Source organism: Manacus vitellinus, unplaced genomic scaffold (genome assembly GCF_001715985.3).
Source record: "Manacus vitellinus isolate BGI_N305 unplaced genomic scaffold, ASM171598v3 scaffold_7_pilon, whole genome shotgun sequence".
Taxonomy (NCBI): domain Eukaryota; kingdom Metazoa; phylum Chordata; class Aves; order Passeriformes; family Pipridae; genus Manacus; species Manacus vitellinus.
In genome coordinates, this window is record NW_021940813.1 from 5,409,885 (window position 1) to 5,429,283 (window position 19,399).

The 19,399-nt window shown below is 34.4% G+C and overlaps 1 protein-coding gene across 1 annotated transcript in view; it reads left to right on the forward strand.

Moving 5' to 3' along the window:
• CFAP47 (cilia and flagella associated protein 47) overlaps nt 1–19,399 on the forward strand; it is a 271,684-nt gene that overhangs the window by 1,524 nt on the left and 250,761 nt on the right. The window contains exons 3-15 of the mRNA XM_029964748.1: nt 1,551–1,563; nt 1,798–1,949; nt 5,077–5,192; nt 7,244–7,382; nt 9,550–9,778; nt 10,430–10,584; nt 11,329–11,462; nt 12,062–12,297; nt 13,001–13,193; nt 15,624–15,867; nt 16,230–16,382; nt 17,869–18,058; nt 18,164–18,260. Of these exons, the coding sequence (XP_029820608.1) occupies nt 1,551–1,563; nt 1,798–1,949; nt 5,077–5,192; nt 7,244–7,382; nt 9,550–9,778; nt 10,430–10,584; nt 11,329–11,462; nt 12,062–12,297; nt 13,001–13,193; nt 15,624–15,867; nt 16,230–16,382; nt 17,869–18,058; nt 18,164–18,260 (2,051 nt within the window). The remainder of the gene's footprint in view (nt 1–1,550; nt 1,564–1,797; nt 1,950–5,076; nt 5,193–7,243; nt 7,383–9,549; nt 9,779–10,429; nt 10,585–11,328; nt 11,463–12,061; nt 12,298–13,000; nt 13,194–15,623; nt 15,868–16,229; nt 16,383–17,868; nt 18,059–18,163; nt 18,261–19,399) is intronic.

The window sequence follows — 19,399 nt, forward strand, 5'->3', positions numbered from 1 at the left end:
TCATTTCTGGGTTGTATTCTAAGGGTTTTTTTGACTACAGTAGTCCCTTTGTGGTGCTTGCTGGGAGCTTTCTCAGAAAAGAGTTTTGCAATCCTTTCTCATGATATGATTCCTCTTAATAGCATCTGATTAATTCTGGAAAAATTGCTGCATAACCAGACATTTTAAAAGCAAATGCATCTTTACAATTCTAACCAGCTTAGCCCTTGACTTGTAGCCTGTGTGTGCCCAGCAAACCCCAGCTGTCGTTAGTAGATTATTGCTTGTTAATTATGTCAAAATTAGGATCAAAGGGTTGGTTTGAACTGGCATCAGGGGTTGAACAGAAACTGATGTTGCTTTGTGTTCACAGCTTGAGCTATGAATAATTCTAGAGTAGTAATCAATATGATTGTCAGACAACTGAAGTACCTTGGATAATTTCACAACCTGAGTAGTTGGCTTTTCTTTTTTGAGGGAAAAAGTGGCAGCTTGATTTTTATTACACTGTAGCTGAAGACTTTTGGCATGAGCTGGAAACTGTTGAGAGTGCTTGATTTGGTGGGGCTGTGCTTATTCTGTTTTGTTAGTTTTCATTAGCCTTATCAATTTTTCATGTGCTGCAGAAGTGGAAAGGCAGAGTCAGTTTTAGAAAAGGTTACTCAATCATAGCTTAAGAGTTTCTACCTCTGTGATTAACTCATGCCTTTTGCTGCGTATTTTAATGCTTTTGTACATGAGAGGACCAATATGACAGCTGGGGGACAAGATGCCACTTCCCATGCTCAGTTCCAGAAAGGTCTGTTGTGTTGCCCTTTCTCATTCCCAGACCTTTTGCTGCTGTCTTTAATTACAAGGCTCTGAAGTGTATGACTCATCTGAAAAATTTTGAGGCATTCATAGCGTGCAAGAACTGAAAAATAACCTTCCTTGAGCTGTCATAGTGCATAGCCAAAAAATGTCTTTCAAGGAATTTAGCTCACAAAGCAGTTTTCCGTAGGCTTCATTGAAAGTTCCTAATACAATATATTAATTTCCCTCGTATAGAATGAATATCCTTGAGTGTTTAATTCTCTTTAGAGATAGATTTTACACACCTCAAAATTAAAACTTGGCTACTCTTTCCAAATCAAGTCCATAATCAGGAGGTACATTACATAGCAAATTTCCTTTAGCTGAGTATTTATCCTGCTCTAGGAGAATTCTAAAGGAATAGAGGGAGGTGCTCAGACAACAGAATCAAGAAATAGTAAACTATGTTTGAATATTTCAAACATAAATTAGAAGAGAAAACTTAGAGAGAGGAAAGGGTGCTTTCTGTCAGCTGCTTCTGTTTTTTTCCCTTTCATTTGACCCCCTAAATTAGAAGTACCATGAACTTTTCAAGCAGATTTCAGTGTACAGTGACACTTTCTGTTCATGTAAGCTGGATGTCAGTCAGACCTAGAGAAAGCTCTTACCCTGTCCCCTTTTGTTGCTGATTTGAACTGAGACCTAATCCTTGTTATTTTCTCAAGTGCTAAAAATATTCTTCACTGAGTAATAGCTGATTCAATTTTATGTTGCTTCAGGTTTATTGCAGCAGTAGGAAAAGCTGGAGTTCTCTTGGAAAAACTAGAAAATTTTGCTAATTCATTTTGTCTTTTACTTCAAAAACTCTGAACTTCAGTAAACAGATAAAATTATAAACCCCTGCATATTTCAAAGTTCATTGTAAATTTTAAATCAATCTGTGTCTTCTGAAAATGAACCACATGTATATCGTTCTTAATCTAGAATGCGTTACAATTAAAAAAAATATGGTTTTTTGATTTGCAGTTCAAATTGATTGTGGAAAATCCAGAAAAGCCCATTGCATCTGGACTTCAGCTTAAAGCTTTTGTGGAATATTATCCCGACCGTGTAGAAGACCTTCAAGATAAACTGATTCTTTTAGTAGATGACGACGTAGTTGATATCCCTCTGCTTGGGTATGATGTTCAACAGTTCATGTGCTGCTGTTAGTATTTGCAGTTTAGTCTTGTGCAAAGTTTATTTGCAGTTTAATCTCGTGGAAAGTTTATTTATATATGTCATATGGCTTTGTAATTAGTCTGTCAATTGGATGGAAAACAAGTACTAAGTTTCCTACAAAAGTAAGATTTATTTTTTTTCAAAGAAGCACATGGGTAAGAAGTTCATTGGGGTGATGTCATAGACAGTCTGGATTTTTGGTTTTGCTGTATTCTACTTGGTTGTGATAATGTTGATAATTTTTAACTCTGTATGGTTAGACAAGTTATCACCTATTCTTGATGTCTTCCTTTCTTCATGAACCATTTATATAAAAGATTTTACAGTAAATTGTTCACAGTTACAAAACTGGATTATAGTGAAACATATGTTGCCTGATTCTAGAAAGAGGGTGCATGTTTTAGAACAACATCACAAGTTCAAGGATCACTTTCATCAATCCATGTGTGATTGTATGTGCTTATCTGTGTGTGTCTATATGGATATATCTCTTATATGTTGTATAAACATAGACTGATTGGAAAAAGTAAGCTTCTGAATATAGTTTATCAGACTTAGACTCAGTGGTTATCTGAGGATAAGGGGGAATTGCTCTGGAGCACCTTTCTCTCCTTTGTCTATTAAGAAAAATGAAGACAACAAACTTCTGCTTACAGGTCAAGCTTTTAGATGCCTGAATTGGGACAGGTGAATCTCACAGACTACTGCAAATCATCGTTTTTGTGAAGATCTTAATGTTACAAATTACATGTACAGACAGAAATGAATTTCCATGTGGAGATTAATCAGTATATGAGTTGTATATATAAGAATCAAGCAATTCCAGAAGCAGCTCATGCTAGCCTGAAATGTGTAAAGCTCTACCTTCAGATAAGAAATACTTCTACATTGTGTTTACCTCTTATGATCTTTTTCACTGATTTGCTTTTCCTTGTTTCATCTTAAAAGTTGTGGGATTTTTTTATGTTAATGTCATGTTATTGCTAATATAGGACAGAAATAGTTAAGTATGACATGGGGTTTTCAAGTTACTATAAATTTTGCCTCTTAGCAAAAGACCGTCTACTGTTGGAAGAGTTGCAAGTAACAATTTCAATTAGTTGTTTTTTTTTCCTGTGGTGTTTGTAACTTCTATTTCTCTTAGAACACACTGTTAAACATGCTATTATAGCTTTCTTTAATTAACTTCAGAGAAATCTAAACAGCCTGAAATGTTTTTCTTTGGCTGAAAGACAGGGATGACTTTTCATAAGGTGATACTGAACCTAGTAATTCGATATGATCATTTTGGTGTTAAAACTGTCTCTAGATAAGTTCTCCCAACATATATTTTCCTAGAATAAAAAAGTTATTAGGCAGTAGTTTTAATTTAAATAGTTTAATTTTTAGGTTTTGGTTTTTTTTTATTTTTAATTTTTTGAAAATTTTATTAGAGTACTATTGTGAAGATAAGACCACTTAGGATGCTAATGCTACTGGTGACTCCTTTCTGGAAAGGACTTGCAATAGATTAGTATTTGAAGTCTTCATGTTTAACTGGCTTTTGTGGGGAAAAAGTTTACAGACTCTTATTGGGGTTTTTTTGGGTTTTTTTTTTGTGTGTGTGTTTGCAAAAGGCCAATATACTTTGATTTTATTTTTTTTATCAGTGTTTTCCCAAATGTATTTTGTGTCATGCAAATGTAGTAAATTCCATCTTCATGAAAAAGCCCCAAACCAAAACACAACCAGCAAACCAAACAAATAAACCTCACCCTGTATTAGAAAACAAACACCAAACCCTTTACCTTGACTGCTTCCCTTTTCCACAGGTCTGTATCTATTAGAAAATCATATTGCAGTTAGAATTTAAGCTTATTCCTGTCTATTTGAGAAGTTAGATAATTGGATCTTGAGAGGAGAAATATTTCTGTTCTGTTTTTTCAGTGAAGCTTATTGGAAGAATGTCTGGATACTTGGAATGTGAAATTTTAACAATTGATTTGAATGCACTCTAATCTTAACAGCTGATTCTTTTTTTTCCTTTATTTTGTTTTTCTGGGTTTTGTTTTGGTTTTTTTTCCCCCACATCCTGCTGGATTAGACCATCTCTTTCAAGAATTTACTAATTTACTCTTTTTGCTTTACAATAAATTATTAAAGAGAATTAAAAACAGTGTTTTAAAATTCTTGAGAGCAAATTCTTTTGGGGCATTTCTTGATTCAATTTTTTTTGCTCACTCCCTTCCTTCCCCTTCCCCTCCCCTTTATGTACTGGATCTGCCTCGCTTGACCAACCATATTTTTCTTCCTTCTCCATTTAGTTTTCTGTGCTGCATGTAATGCAGGTCATGAGATGTAATTGTTCCTGCATGTTTATATTTGTGGTTAAGAGAAGATAGACTGCTGTGCTGATATAAAATTCCAGTTGATTTGAAACAGTTTTATGTGAGACCAGAGGTGCGATTATATTAAAAATTGGGGTGTTTAAAATACAAGTTTTTTGAAGCTAGAATGATCTATTCATTTTGTGTAAACTACCCAACACAGGGATGTCATCATGCTGAATGAGGCTATTAAATAAATAATAGAAATAGCTTGTGGCTTTTGTCATTACCCACTTCTGTCTGTTGTAATAAGTTTTGTTGAAGTCACATAAAATATGCATCAAACACAAAGGCTGTAAATGGGCACTGGCACGCCTGCTTTCTCTCTGCTTCTAGTTCAGGCAGCTGGTAATGAATTATGGTGAATGTTAACTTTGGTCTTGTTTTCTGATTCAATTAACTCAAGGTAGTTTTATTTACAGTGCTATGACAAAGTATATAAATTAAATAGAAATATATACATTCCATTTTGACTAATTGTTTAAAGCTATATTGTTTTAAAGTGACAGTCGTTAGCCATTAAACAAGCTGGTCGATAACCACCTCTCTTACATCTCCCCTGTGTATGCTGTAGTGCTGAAAGGAGTTGCAAGAACCTTCGTGGGAGAACTAGGACAAAAGGAAAACTCTCTTCCCCTGGAGTGCTTGATCAAATTTCTCTAAAAATGCAAAGGTATTTTCAAGTTTTGGAAGATAAAACCATGTCTTTTCTCTACAGATTTATTCCGTACTGTTGTCTGGAAATTGAGTCAGAAATTGATTTTGGTCAAGTGATTGCAAGCAATAAAGTAATTAGTAAAGAGATTAGCATTGCTAACCATGGATCATCTTCAGGTAAATATCCAGCATGCATTAAATTATACAAGTATTTTATTTTCTTGGAAAGTGTAATTTTATGCAAATTAACACTTCAGTGACCAAGTAGAAATTAACTGGAGTTCTGGATTATGCAGGTTACGAGTATTGTAGCTGAAGGTATTGTACATGGCCCATTGCTTCTGTAGGCATCTCTATGCTTCCACTTAGAAAAGAAAAATTATTTTAGAACTTTGCAAATTTTAGGAGTTCCCTACTTTTGAGTCCCATCTTGAAAGATGCAAAAATGTTACTCGTTTTCTTAGTATGCCCAAAATAAATAGCAGCAAATCATGTCTGCTCTTGCTTTGTTCTCTTTGTGTTTCTGTGATCCCCAGAGCTGTCTATTAAATAAACAACTACAAGCTCCCTGTGCTTTCAGAGCTCGTGTCCTCTAGGATGGGAATTGAATTGTATTTGTTGCTAGAACATAATGAGGGGTCTTTTATCTTGCTGCCATAGCTTTTGAAATCATACAGCTTTTACAACATGCACATACTTCAACTTCTGCAAGGGGACCCTTCCAAGGAGAATAAAAAACATGGTCAATGGAGCATAAGAATGTTTATATGATCCAAATAACCTATTTGATTGCCTTTTCCACCAGACAAAGCTGCAAACACCTTTCTCCAGAAGAAGAGTGGCAACTGTTCTGAGTTTCAAACAAGAAATTTAAAACAGTTAATTATTTATGTTCCTCACTTGTACAGTTGTTTGTTGTTTTACAAACTGTCTCTATTTACATTAGGCCAAGGTTCTGTGAACATTTGTGTCCTAGATTTTCACAAGTTATTGTACCAAGAGAAAATACATGACTGCGGAAACAGAAAGATGGGTTGCAATAGTAAGACAAAAACATCAAATTTCTGTCTAGTTAAAGCAGTTTTAATTTTTTTTCCCATAAAACAAAAGGAGAAAATGTTGTGGGTTTGTTTTTTTTTTTCCTAGCCAGTTCAGCTTAGAGATGTAGTGTGTAGTTTATATAATCAACTCTTACTCATACATACTAACTTCTTATTTTGGGTAATTATGATTAGGTAAAGAAAATGAGAACCTACATTACCTATGTATCTACAACTAATTTACATGATATTAATTTTTCCGTATCGTATAAGGAACTGTTTCTAGTTATAAACTCTACATGATACATGCTGGTTACATGATGAAGTTTTGTAGGATTGGACAGAGACAAAATTAGAATGAAGGTGGTGGTTAGTAAGAAAGTGTATTGAGAGCAGTGTATTGAGCTGTTGAACCTGTGTTTCTGTAGGCTCTGTAAATCATAATACAACAGGCCACAATAGCAGGCAGCATGTAAAATATATGAGCAAGAAGTGCTTTGTGCTGGCCTCAGACTCAAGGATTGCATTTCATGTGTCATCCCATGCACGAAACAATTCCTGCTCCTGATCTTATATCAGAGATTATCTTTTATCTGAGGTCAAACAGTGCATTTTTCTTACAAAATTTGAAACAATTTCTTTGTGTCTGTAATATAATGACAGATAATTAGTGCTATTGGTTAAATACACACTTAAGATTTTTTTCACAATCTAAAAAATATTTTTATAAACTAGAAACATTCACTGTTCTCTTCTGCAGTAACTTGTGTTATGCACATACCAAATCACAAAAGCTGTTGCCACCTGCAATATAGACTTAACTTTCTGACTACTGTAGCTGCCTAGAGCTGTGTATAAAATAGTCTGTGACTTATTAAATGGTACTTACAGCTGCTTTATGATACAGTCACTTTTGTTTGGAATGTGAGTACTTTCTCTGTTACAGTCTCAGCTTGCAAAGTGGCATTGGACATGTGTGTAGTATTTAAAAAACCCTGGAAAAATTATCTACTCTCTGTTACAAATAGTTTTTAAAAAGCTGAACTCCGTGTTTCCTGTTTCCTTGGGAAAATGTATTGCTTGTGAATATCTGCATTATGTGAGGTGTAGTTTCAAGTGTTTAATAGAAGAATATAAATCTACAATTTTATATTGTATAGCATTCTGTTTATTACTCTGGTTTTTTAGGTATATTTGAAATATCATATGATGGGGTTGTCTTGGCTAGCATAACACCTGCCAGTGGACTGGTAAAGCCAAAATCTAAAAGGACAATTCAAGTGGATATCTGCACAGATGTACCCAGAGTCATCAAAGAAGTGATGAAGTGAGTGTATGACTGAAGAAGTCCAACTCTACAAATTCCATTTTTGCCTGTTATTAATTCTAATCTTAATTATGAATGTTTATCTAAAAAAGTTAAAAGTTCCTCAGTGTCGGTTGCTGTCTTTCAAAATTATTTTTATTAAATTAATTTGATGATTATATTATCTCCACGGAACAGTGATGCATAAGTTGTGTACCAGCCTGTGTTAATAAAGGTCTCTCATAAATCATAATGATATGGGATGTTTACACATCTCTCAAAATAAAACTAACCAAGATCTTTGGTATCTTTCACCTTTCTGCACATCCTGTGTTCCTTACTCTTCTTACCTTCTGTTACTTCTACTTTTCTTTTAGCTCTACGTGTTTCAGGACTCTCAGAAACGTTATTGTGCCTTTTGGTGTACCTTATTTTCAATGGAGAGAGAATGAATTTGCAACCACTAACTCTTTTAGGTGTAGATTATTTTTAAATGGGTATTTTATAGAATCACAGAATGGTTTGGGCTGGAAAGTTCTCTCGTTCCACCCCCTGCCATGGGCAGGGACACTTTGCAGAGATTGCTCAGAGCCCCATCCAGCCTGGGCTTGAACACTTCCAGAGATGGGGCATCCACAGCTTCTATGGGCAACCTTTGAGTAGGGTGTGGTTGTGGTTGTTTGTTTGTGGGGTTTTTGTTTGTTTGCTCATTGTTTTTGTGATTTGGGTTGGGTTTTTTTTGGGGGGGCGTATCTAGGATGTATCTGTAGAAGTTTCCTCTTTTGTTTTGAATTATTAAAATAGACTTAAAGTTCAGTTCTTCCTATTCTTGTTTTTGACAGCCTGTAGGAAAAAGAAATGAAAGTACAGGAGAAAAATTCTATTATAATGACAGGGAAGATGTTATCTGTGCTATTGCTTCATAGTCATAACCCCTTCATATGATTTTTTCTTTGGCTACTAAGTTGCAACCTTTTAGTTGCTAAATGTCCTGCTTTCTGCCTTTCTTTTGCTGTCCAGGCTGCCTCCACTATTTTCTTCACCCCATCTTGGTTAAATGGCTACTGTCTCCTGCAGATTTCATCCTTCACCCATTTCCTGCCTTAGATTCTACATAATTCTGTCAGTGAATTTGGTGTTTCTTATTAGTTATTATTATATTCTCTAGACTACATGAAATATTATGTTTTGTTGTCAAGCTTTGCACAAATATGTGCATACAGGTGTGCATGTATGTGGTTAAGCAAACAGGGTATTATTTAAAGTCTTGCAATGGGTATTTGACAGGAATCTGATTTGGAGAAATAGCACAGTTTTCATGAAAACATCTTGGTTATTTCCATTTACCATGCTCTCTAAACATTCTCCTTCTATGTGCAAGCAAAATTATTCTCAAAGGAATCTACTCTTATAGTTTTTTGAGATTTCTTTTATGTCTTGGAGTATCCTGTAATCATGCTTCAGAACTTCAAACATGATTTGAGTTTGAGATCCTCTCCCAGATCCTGTGTGTAGTTATATATGTAACTATTCAATAAAAAAACCTTTTTTTTAAGATATTTTTAAGCTCAGATGCTATTCAAAAGGGTAGTTGATTCTGTTAGAAAAATAAGGTATATTATTGCTTGATTTTGTTCATCAAGAACAAATACGCTTTGTTCCAATAGAATTCTAATAGCAAATATTTGTACAATGTCTATGTGATCTTTTGGTAATTTGTGGCATCATCAAGATCAAGCATTCTGACAGTAGCAGCAGCACTTCTTTTATGCTTATTCAGATGAACTTCTAGCTCCAGTTCCCTAAGAAAAAATTAAGTATATATGCTAAAATTGGTATCTAGATATACTGCTCTTATTTCTGAGAATCTTTATATCACCTGTGGACACTTCTGATTCTTTTCAGATGTCATTCCTATAATTTCAAACATTAAAAAAGGGAAAAAATTAAGCTCCCCAAAACTCCACCATGTAATGAGTGATCTTGTCTGGCTGATAATACTCCTTTTAGGTCACTGTTAAGTGCACGTTCCCTTCCTCTACTTAGTTTATTTATGGAAAGCCAGTGATTTTAGTGCTCAGGTTTGGCTCATTTTTTTGCACAGGTTCTAATATAAACCAAACTAACCAAACTGATTATTTCTGACTTTTGTACATTACCTGTTGCTGCTTGCTGCTCTCACTGACAGAGTGGAATTGGAAGGTCGTGGCTGCACTGAAGTGTGGGTCAAAGCTGTCGTGGTTGAACAAGTTCTTAAAATTCTTGGAGCATCTTGTGGAAAAGTAGTGGAATGCATTAACTTTGGACCAGTTTACTTTGGGACTTCAAAGACTGAGCAAATATCTTTATACAATAAAAGTCCTGAGAATATGGACTGGGTAGCAGTACTGGAAGACAATGCCATTGGAGGAGAGATGGTAAGAAACTGCTTCGGGTTTTATTTTAGTTGAAAACTTGTTTTCATTTCTGCTTTTGCTTTTTTTATTTCTAAACATTCATTTTCTAATACTGTTTACTATGTCAACCTATGTTCTGATCAATAGGCTTTCTGAAACTTCTGTCCAACCAACACATTTTTTACTGTAATTTAACCTTTCATTTTTTTCCATTTTTTAACCTGAACAATGTTAACTACATTCCCTGAGTAGGTTTGTTTAGTTTTTGGGGTGTTTTTTTGTTTGTGTTTTTTTGTTTGTTTTTTTTTTTGAGCAGTATTGCTTGAAATCCCACTGATTTTCTTATTTAATGGGAGTTATCAAAAAACATTTTGGTATTTTAGGATGTTAAGCAATCTGTGGTTTCAGTTGTTCTTCTCAGACAGTGAAATCATCTGAGTGAGCATCATGTTTAAAAAAGGGAATTCAAAACATTGACATGAAACTGATGTTTAAAAATTGGTTAATTAGCCATGTGATGTGTAACTAAGTCAATGCTGTTTCTTATGTTATGTCTTTCTATTTGTTGTATGTGAAAATGTATGTGTGGGAAAAAAAAACACAAAAGGGAAAGTGGAACAGGCTGAATATATTTCATATTTCAAAATATTTGATGTTTTGATTATTTTTTAGGGGACAGATCTTCAGAGGAGTACAGATGCTGCTTTACAGGACTTAAACCTGAAAAATAGAGATGCAGATGTTTCTACCTTGATCTTGTGCACTCCCAATCAAGGAACTTTGCTACCTTATGAGAAATCTTTGGTTACATTGTGCTTTAGTCCAGAGTGAGTGAGTGGTACAAAGTAGATAAGAAAACACATACAACTTGATTGGTCTAAAGTATTCTGTAATAGCTGTGTTGGAGAAAATAATTTTAAGTCAATGTGTCCGCAAATTTTTTTCTCAATAACTTTTTATATATTTGTGTGTTAAAAGAAATTACCTGGTGTGATACTACAAATAAGAAAGCAAAGTTTGAAGTGATTCTATGATTCTATGTTTTATAATACGTTAGGATGTATTTGGACCAAGAATTGGTTAAGCAGGTTTTGTGAAAACAAGAATTTTATTAGACTTTGCCATTTATTAACAACAGAGTGAAACATTTCAGAAAGTTGTCATTCCATTAACTCCCCCCCCGACATCAAAATATAAAGGAACATCTCTTCTTGAATGAGGAAAAGAAAATGTGCTCTTGCCATTTTCCCTTACTTTAACTCTAAATATAAGTCATTATTCTGCATATAGTATTAGTTTAGAAAACTGTTGCAGACTGGAAGAGATATCAAATGGCTAGTAGTATAAGCACACAGATATTGATGAGCTTAAATTCATTACTATTTCCATTTTCTGAAAGGAAGAATAAAGATCATTTGTTTCAACTGTAGCTGACAGCAAAGAAGCCAGACTGGATGATGAAAAATATCTTGATTTTTTTTTTTTTTTTTTTTTTTTTTTTTTTTTTTTTATTGGGGTTTGGAAGTTTGGTTTTTTCCCCACCATCTAATTAGAGATTGTGACTCTTACAGAAAATTTAAAGGAGACTTTGAAGTGAATGACTCATCACTGAAACAAGATTATGTCCTGTTTCTGAGATTTGAAACTGTTGGGAATAGAGGTGGTTATCTGCAGGCCCTTGATGATGGTGCCACATCAACCACAAGTATGTCATCAGAAATGTATAGTCACCATCAGAAATGTATATTTGGATGATAAAACTGTATATCTTGATAGATATTTTAAATTTTTTAAAAAATTTTTTTCTTTAAAAAATTTCTATTTTTAAGGTCAATCTGCTTCTTTTGTTTGTTTATATCAATACAAATAAATTGAAGTAACTTACATCTTTAATGCTTTAGCACCAAAACCTCTTCAAACAGTGACTAGAAAGAAGGGAACCATGTGTGTCTTGAATACACCTGCTACTAGTGAGCTCCTAGAACTTAATCATAAATGGGAAAGCATTAAACCCCACTCCAGCCAATTGCAAGTCACCAGCACTTTTATAATACCAGTTTTGTGCATTTTCAAGTGCATATTTGATCATCCTCAACTTCTTTAATGAGGGAATACATTATCTAACAGCCATTATAAATAAACATTGCTGTGTTATGTTTATAGAAAATTGCATTATAAATCCTATTTTTTTTGCAGTATTATTTTGTTTTTGTGACCAGACAACTACAACATGACTTGTCTGTTTGTAAGCTAATAGGTATGTGAGGGGGGTTGTTTGTTTAATTTTGTGTTTGTCTAATGCAGGGAATCATCCTCATCACGTGGACTTAGCTTTGACAGGTTCTGGGCTTCCTGTGATGGTAACTTTTAATCCAGGACCAGAAATTAATTTTATGGACTGTTATTTGGGTGAGCAAACAGAACTTCTGTGCACACTGAAAAATGAATCCGACTCCCTTCCAGTGACATTCCGCTTCCGCAAGGCCGCTCACTTTAATATTTCTCCTGAAAAAGGAAAAATTAAAAAAAATTCTGTAAAGGTAACTGTCTCTTTCTCTTAGGTTATGGAGCTATGCAGATTGTTTTACAGTGGCTAGCAGTGGAATTTCTTGTAAACCAGAACAATTTCATTTCAGTAGCAATGACTTTATTACCCGCCAAATAAATTTTTTTTCATTTTGTAGGCTTTCTTAACATTTTTGCCAGTACTCCAGAAAGCAACAAATGTTAGTTTAAATTTGGAAAAATAATTGTAACACTCAAGGAACTTTACAAATGTTTTTCCTATCTGTAATTACTTTTTTTTTTGTATTTTACTGATTTGAGAAGATTGCTTCATACTCATATATTTTTCCACGATACTTTTAATTCCTTTCAGTAAATCACAAATATTCAAGTAAGATAACATTTCTTTTAATGGAAAAAGGTTTACCAAATATGTGTTAAATATGGAGACATTTATAATTTCCCAAACCAGTAACTCAGGGTACAAGATGTAACAATTTATCTCAAAAATGAGCAAGTGAGACTTTGTTGTGTTCTAATGTGTAGCATTTTTATATCACCTTATATTGCTAATTTTTGTATGTCTGTTGGCATATTCTAAAAGCCCAGTTTTGAACACCTGTCTTAGAGGTAAGTGTGGAGAGAAGGGACTCAATAACTCAATTATACAGGAATTACAAAAAATTTGACTCTTTGCTTTTCTGCCTCTTATGTCTCAGAATGAGTTTTCTTTTCCAGGATGTGATGATTTCATTTTCTCCACGTCAAATAGGAACATTTAAGATGAAGCAAATTATCGATATCATTGGTACAGGAGTAGATAAAAATAACTTGCATGATTTGAAGACAATATCCTTTCATCAGTTATATTTGAGCTTGACTGGAGTGTGCAAAGCTAAACGAAAAAGAATTCTACTCACAGTTAATCCTGGTAAGATGTTAAAAACATTAGTGAAAAGTGATAAAATGTTTTAAAAGTACATTTTTAGCATTTAAAAGAGGGGTTTTTTCCTATTTTTAGTTTGTTTATAAAAAGTAAAAAGTCTTTGGGACTTCAAGGATGCTCAGTTGTATGACATATACATGTAAGAGTATAAAATAATGGCTAAAATAATGGTACCCTTCTCCCCCCCATTTTATCAAAAATTTAACTATTAAAGCATAAATTTTCATCATATGATTATTTAAATTTTATAAATCAGAAAACAAAAGCTTCGGGTTTTGGAAGTGATGCCATTAAACAGTGCTAATATGTTTCACTTGTAAATTGAGAGATATGGTCAAGCACAGAAAGATGGTAGGAAAGATAACAGGATATTTAGTGATTAAAAGTTACTACTGCCAGATTAATTTGCCAGTTAATACAGCCTGCTGCCTGTCCCATGTCCATTGGTTCTTTCCATCCTGTGAAGCCTGTGCCAGCATGAAGAATCTCTCAGGGTATGCAATAATTAGACTCTAAATTGTTCCTCATGTTCCTAACATGTCCCAGGAACAAGTTAAAGTAGATTTGACTAAGCCTGTCGCTAGCTTTTAAAACCAGTGATGGGAAATGTAGCTTTCCTTGGCATCACATGTTTGGTGGCATCTGCAGGTAGTACCAGTGAACTGGTGCACGTGGTGTGTGTGTGTGTGCAGATAAGGAGGGGAACTTGAATACCTTTTAACTGACTGCTGCTAGCTTGGATATGTACTTGCTAATGAGAACCAGGAAGGCAATGCCCATTTTTTCCATTGTGGGGAAGTAAAAATAGGAAGTTACTGGGAAATCAGGATAAAATGAGGGGCAGCAGAGGGGCAGGTGCCGATTTCTTCACTCTCGTGACCAGGGACAGGGCTCATGGAAATTGGACGAAGCTGAGTCGGGACGTTTAGGTTGGATATCAGGAAAAAATTTTTCACCCAGAGGGTGGTTGGGCACTAGAACAGGCACCCCAGGGAAATGGTCACAGCATCAAGCCTGACACAATTCAGTAAGTCTTTGGACAATACTTCTCAGGCATCTGAGAATCTGTTGGGATTCTTGGGTGTCCTGTGCAGGGCCAGCATCTAGTTGGACTAGATCATCCTTGTGGGTCCCTTCCAACTCATCATATTTCCATGATTCCACAATTATTTGTACAAGTACCAGAATGGTTGATAAGCCAGTGGACATTCCTGCTACTTTCAGGAATGTATTTCAAGTCTATGGCTATCAGGATTTGAGAAGAAACTGAAGTTTGGCAGTTTCTAGGTTTTATTGTTGAAATCCAGGACTCCTTCAGTTTTCTTGCTTCAGAAACACAATTAAAAGAAGTGTTTTGTTTTTTTTAATCAAAGATTTAATGTAGTATTCAAGTTTTTCAGGTTTTCTATATGCTCTTGTCTACCATTTGCTCTGTAAATGTCCCCATTCTGATCCTGTCTGCAGATTCATAGAGAGCTTATGAAGGATATTTACTCTTTAGGCTACTGATAGCTGTGTTTTGCTTTTAAGCCTCATTAAAGTGTGGAGGAAAAGTTTATTTTTTTCAGATCCTTATATAGATGGGTCTGTATCTTCCTGTTGTCTTCTCCCTGTGAATGAGCGTGTGTGATTGTGTCTCTGAATTCAGTTGAAGACAGGGGAGAGACTGGAATGAAGCTTCTTGCAAACTGTACCTCCCTGGGCAGTGAAAGTTGTAATCTCTCCTATGGTTTAGAGGATGGAAAGTAGCTTTTGATTTTCTTAGGGTTTTTTTTATAACCATTTTGGAGTAAAGTAAGGCTGAAGTAGGTAAAACAAAAATATTTAATGATCAATTTTTTTTTTTTTTTTGCAAGTGAGGGAGGAAAGGGCAGTTGAAGTATGGATTTATTTATTTATAGGGCTGTTTTAAATGTATGTATTTAAGGAGAGGTGAGCAAACCCATGGCCTAGTTTCTGCTGTAATTTTTCTCTTTGACATTAATATATATGTGTTTTTATAAAATTAGAGTGAAAAATATCTGAGCAGTCTTTTTAGTTGTGATAGCTTGGGAGTTCTTTGTCAAAAATCATGCCTGTGTTTGCAGCCCTTAAGAAAAGCTTTAGGACACCACGAACAGGATTATGATGGAGGCAGCTCTGAGTGCTGATCATGTGCCTGTGCAAGACCAAGTGTCACAACTGGACAGGGCAGTGCTTTGAGCTCTGATATTTGTTTGTGTGATCAAGGCCAAGGGAGGCAGTGAGCTGTTGGTATGATGTGAATGCCTTCTTCCCTCTGAGGAAAACACATTGGGATGGGTGACTGATTGTTGCACTGCTGGGTGGACCAGTGCAAATCAGAAATATTTTCTAATACTTTGAATTTTGCTTTAAAAATATTAGTTTAAGTTCACGTTTTATTTGAATTTTAAGGTTTAACACCAGTGATTTCTAATGCAACTGGACAGTTTGTAGTTGATGGCACAGAAGAGTGCCCTGATGCAGCACGTGGGGCAATACAGTGCACTGATGCACCACCTGTGGCAATGCTTAAATCAAACCAAACACGAATTCATACCCACCGGATAAACAGGAATTGTAAGGATGATGCACTTATAGCTTTCCCTAATGATCGTGCAACCAGTGTTAGGCCTGGTGAATGGGATAAAAAGTACAGGTAAAAATTATGTGAATCTAATATTTAAACCTACACATTTATATATAGAGCATGTAGAAGATCAAGATTTGTTACTCGCTGGGGTTTTTTTACACTGAAAGTTCTTTAAAATTCATTGCATTTATGAGTCTCTTGCACATAAATTTCTTAAGTTGCTTTTCTTACATGAAATGTAGCTATTACAGTTGCAATATTTCATTTTTATGCTTGCCTGTACAACGGCAAATATTAATAATCAGCTGTGATAAAAAGAATGTTTGCAATGAAATATATATCTATCAAGATCAATATGTTTTCTTTCTAACAAGACCCAGAATCATTTTACACATGTAGTGAAACTACAATTCTCTTTAAATATTTAGGACTATTTTCACAAAGACTGAGAGATATAATTTCATAGATCCAGAATTTGCTTATACTGACTCTGAGCGACAGTCAATAAGAGCACATAAGAAATACTATGATGACTTCATTTCCAGTTTAAGACAACGTCGTTTAGAGAAAGATGCTGCCAGGTAAGACTTTTTTTGAAGGATAAATGAGTACTTTGGGTTCACATGCAAATTATGTCTGTATATGTGCAGAATTAGCCTAGTGGCACCAATTATATCCCTAAATTTCTCCCATGCTGAAATTCTTATGTTCTTGGGACCTTCATTTATAGTGCATGCAAAACCCGGTTTTGTTCATTTAGACATGTAGAGATAATTTCCTGGGTGAAATGGAGGGATAGAGGCATGGCACTTGAAATTGAACTTAAAATAAATAAACATGACAAATTTTAAGAAGAGTTGGTTATGGTTGATAGAAAGTCATAACATTGATTGTTTTGGATTCCTTCTTTTTATATTATAAATATGTATTTCCAACTAGGATGTCTAGCTCACCCTGAGTGATAGATTTAGTAAGTAAATAATTATATATTCTGTGGAATGAAGCAGATACAGTCCTCTAATCTTACTGGTCATCTAGCCTTACTTTAGAGTAAATTCTCACTTTATGAATTTGTATATTTGATTGGTATGCTGGGGAGCAAAATCATGGAAAAGCAGCACTGACAGCTCTACTACTTTTACAAAGTTTTATTTAAAAGAAGAAAAACCTGTAAATCCTCTAAAGCAAGATAAATAATACTTTGAGACTGTTAAGTTGGTAAGCTCCATTATTGAAAAATTTGTAGTGCCAGTGGATTATTCTTGTAATCTCAATTTACCGTGCTCTGTGTATACATGATTCAGACAAGGCCTGCAGAGCTGGATTTATTTTATTTTTCTGCATGCAGGTGATGTATGGTGTTTTTGAAAGGAACTAGTGTTGTGTAGTGTGTGACCTGTTGTTTATATGACCATTATCACATGTGTTCAAGGTATACTGCATGAGGAGCAAGAACAGAAAGGAAAATTTAAAAGTTATCAGATACATTTTAGTTCTAATATTAAATATAGTAATAATTTTCTTGATACAAAAGTAGGAATATTTGATAAAAAACATCTATGTAAGATCTCTAGACATTTCAAGTCTTTTAGTTGCAGGTTAAGTTGATTTATTGGAATTGAACTTTGACCAAAAATGTAATTGCTGTGAAAATTACGCTATAATTGGTCCAGTTTAGAGATACACCATTAAAGGATGCTTTGTAATCTTGGCAGTTGCTAACTTTTAAGTGCTTGATTTTACAACTTAATTGCTCTTTAAGAGATATTTTAGGCATTATCTCATTTGTATTTTTGTAACCATAACATGTTCAACCTATTTAACAAAGCAGTTGGCACAAATGTGCAACATTTGTGCAAGGGCATAAATGTTAGTCTTTGTCTAAACAAAAGAAAAAAAAGAATTTTCAAGGTATTCTCTATACTTGAAAGTTTTTTAAATAATGGAATATTCTTACTTAAAGTATTATTTGTTTTGTTTAAAAATATTGAATTATTTAATGTGTAGATCATAGAATACTCAAACTTTTAGATTTCCATATTCCTTTTTTTTCCCCCTTCCCTGTAGGCAGTTTGATATGTATAATGATCCTGTAAGCATAGGAATCAAACCAGGTGAAGGGCTTAAGTCACCAAACATCTCAATCACAGATTTTCCCATGGAGAAGCTACGGTTGAAAAAGCCTCCTTTAAATGATGATTGCCTATTAACTAGTCAAAAATTGGCAACAATTACATCCACACCTACAAATAAAGAAGTAAGTTAAATGCTTGAGTAGCAATGTGAGCATAATGTGTTTACCACGTTAAAAAAGCATAAGAATTTTGATCCTGCTCTCAGAGGTGTCTTGTGCTTATCACAGACTTGGAGTTGGCTTAGTCCTGTGCCATCTTCTACCCAGGAGAAGGAAGATTGTAGTCTAACTTTGACACACAAGCAGCTTCATCAAATATTCATTGGTAAGATTTTTAATTTGGTTGCTAAATGCATGTAGTTCTTATAAAAGCAGTTATTTATGGTAACACAATTTACGATTATAATTGTTCACCCTAAATAGAAAATAGTTTAATTTGGTGGTAGCTTGATGTCTGCAGTAGTGTTTAACTAAAGCTTTGTGCTTCTCAGAAAATACTGAGATGTGATTAGATATGAACATGTAGAAGAAGAGTTTTCTTTGAAGACTGCTCATACCACAGGCTATTACAGAGAAATCATCACAGCATAATATGAGGGTTGTTCTCACCCTTATGCCTTGTTATTGGATAGTATCTGGACCAGCATTAATATCAACAAGATTCATGGCAGTGCTCAGAATGTTTCTGGGAATTAACAGTGAACACTGATACCTCCTAAAAGTAAAACTTCTTCAGGATCCTCCTTCAAAGTAATTTCAGCAGAGTGCTCTGCCATGGGGAGTAATTCCTTGTAAAGCCTGTGAGGGACTCATCTATTAACATTTGGTACTACTATAGGTCTGTTTGAAGGTCAACTTTTCTTCAGTAAAATTATTTAGCAACAAAATGAAAATTTTCAGTAATTTCTGGGCTTTTTATTTATTATTTTCAATCAAGATAGAACTTGCATAGATACTGATATACTTGGGGAATGGTAGAGTAAGATAAACATAATAGAAAAAGTACTGAGAGCTTTGTAAGATGTTTGATTAGTGCCATGAGCACTGAAGTTTACAGACCAGCCTAAAAATTAGTGATAGCAGTAAGTTAAGTAGTGAAATAATTCTGTGACCATCAAATGACATGAATTATTAAAGCAAGTGGTCACACATTAGGGAGCAAATCAATAGGTTAAGTATATAAACTGTCAGTGAATTGCTGCTTGTCTATTCATTTAAATATCTGCTTAAAAAAAAAGAAGTATTTGTGGTTATTATTAGTACCTTGAGTAATGAGCACATTGCTTTTCCTATTTTAATAGCTGGCTAAAAAATAGGAATTTTTTAACCAATAGCACAATTAAGAAATAAATGTTGCTGGCTTTTGAACTGTACTACTGAAAACATTCATGGAACATGCATGGTATTTACTTCCAGATTTTAAGGAGAATTTGTTCTGCTACAAGACTTTTGTAGCTGACTAAT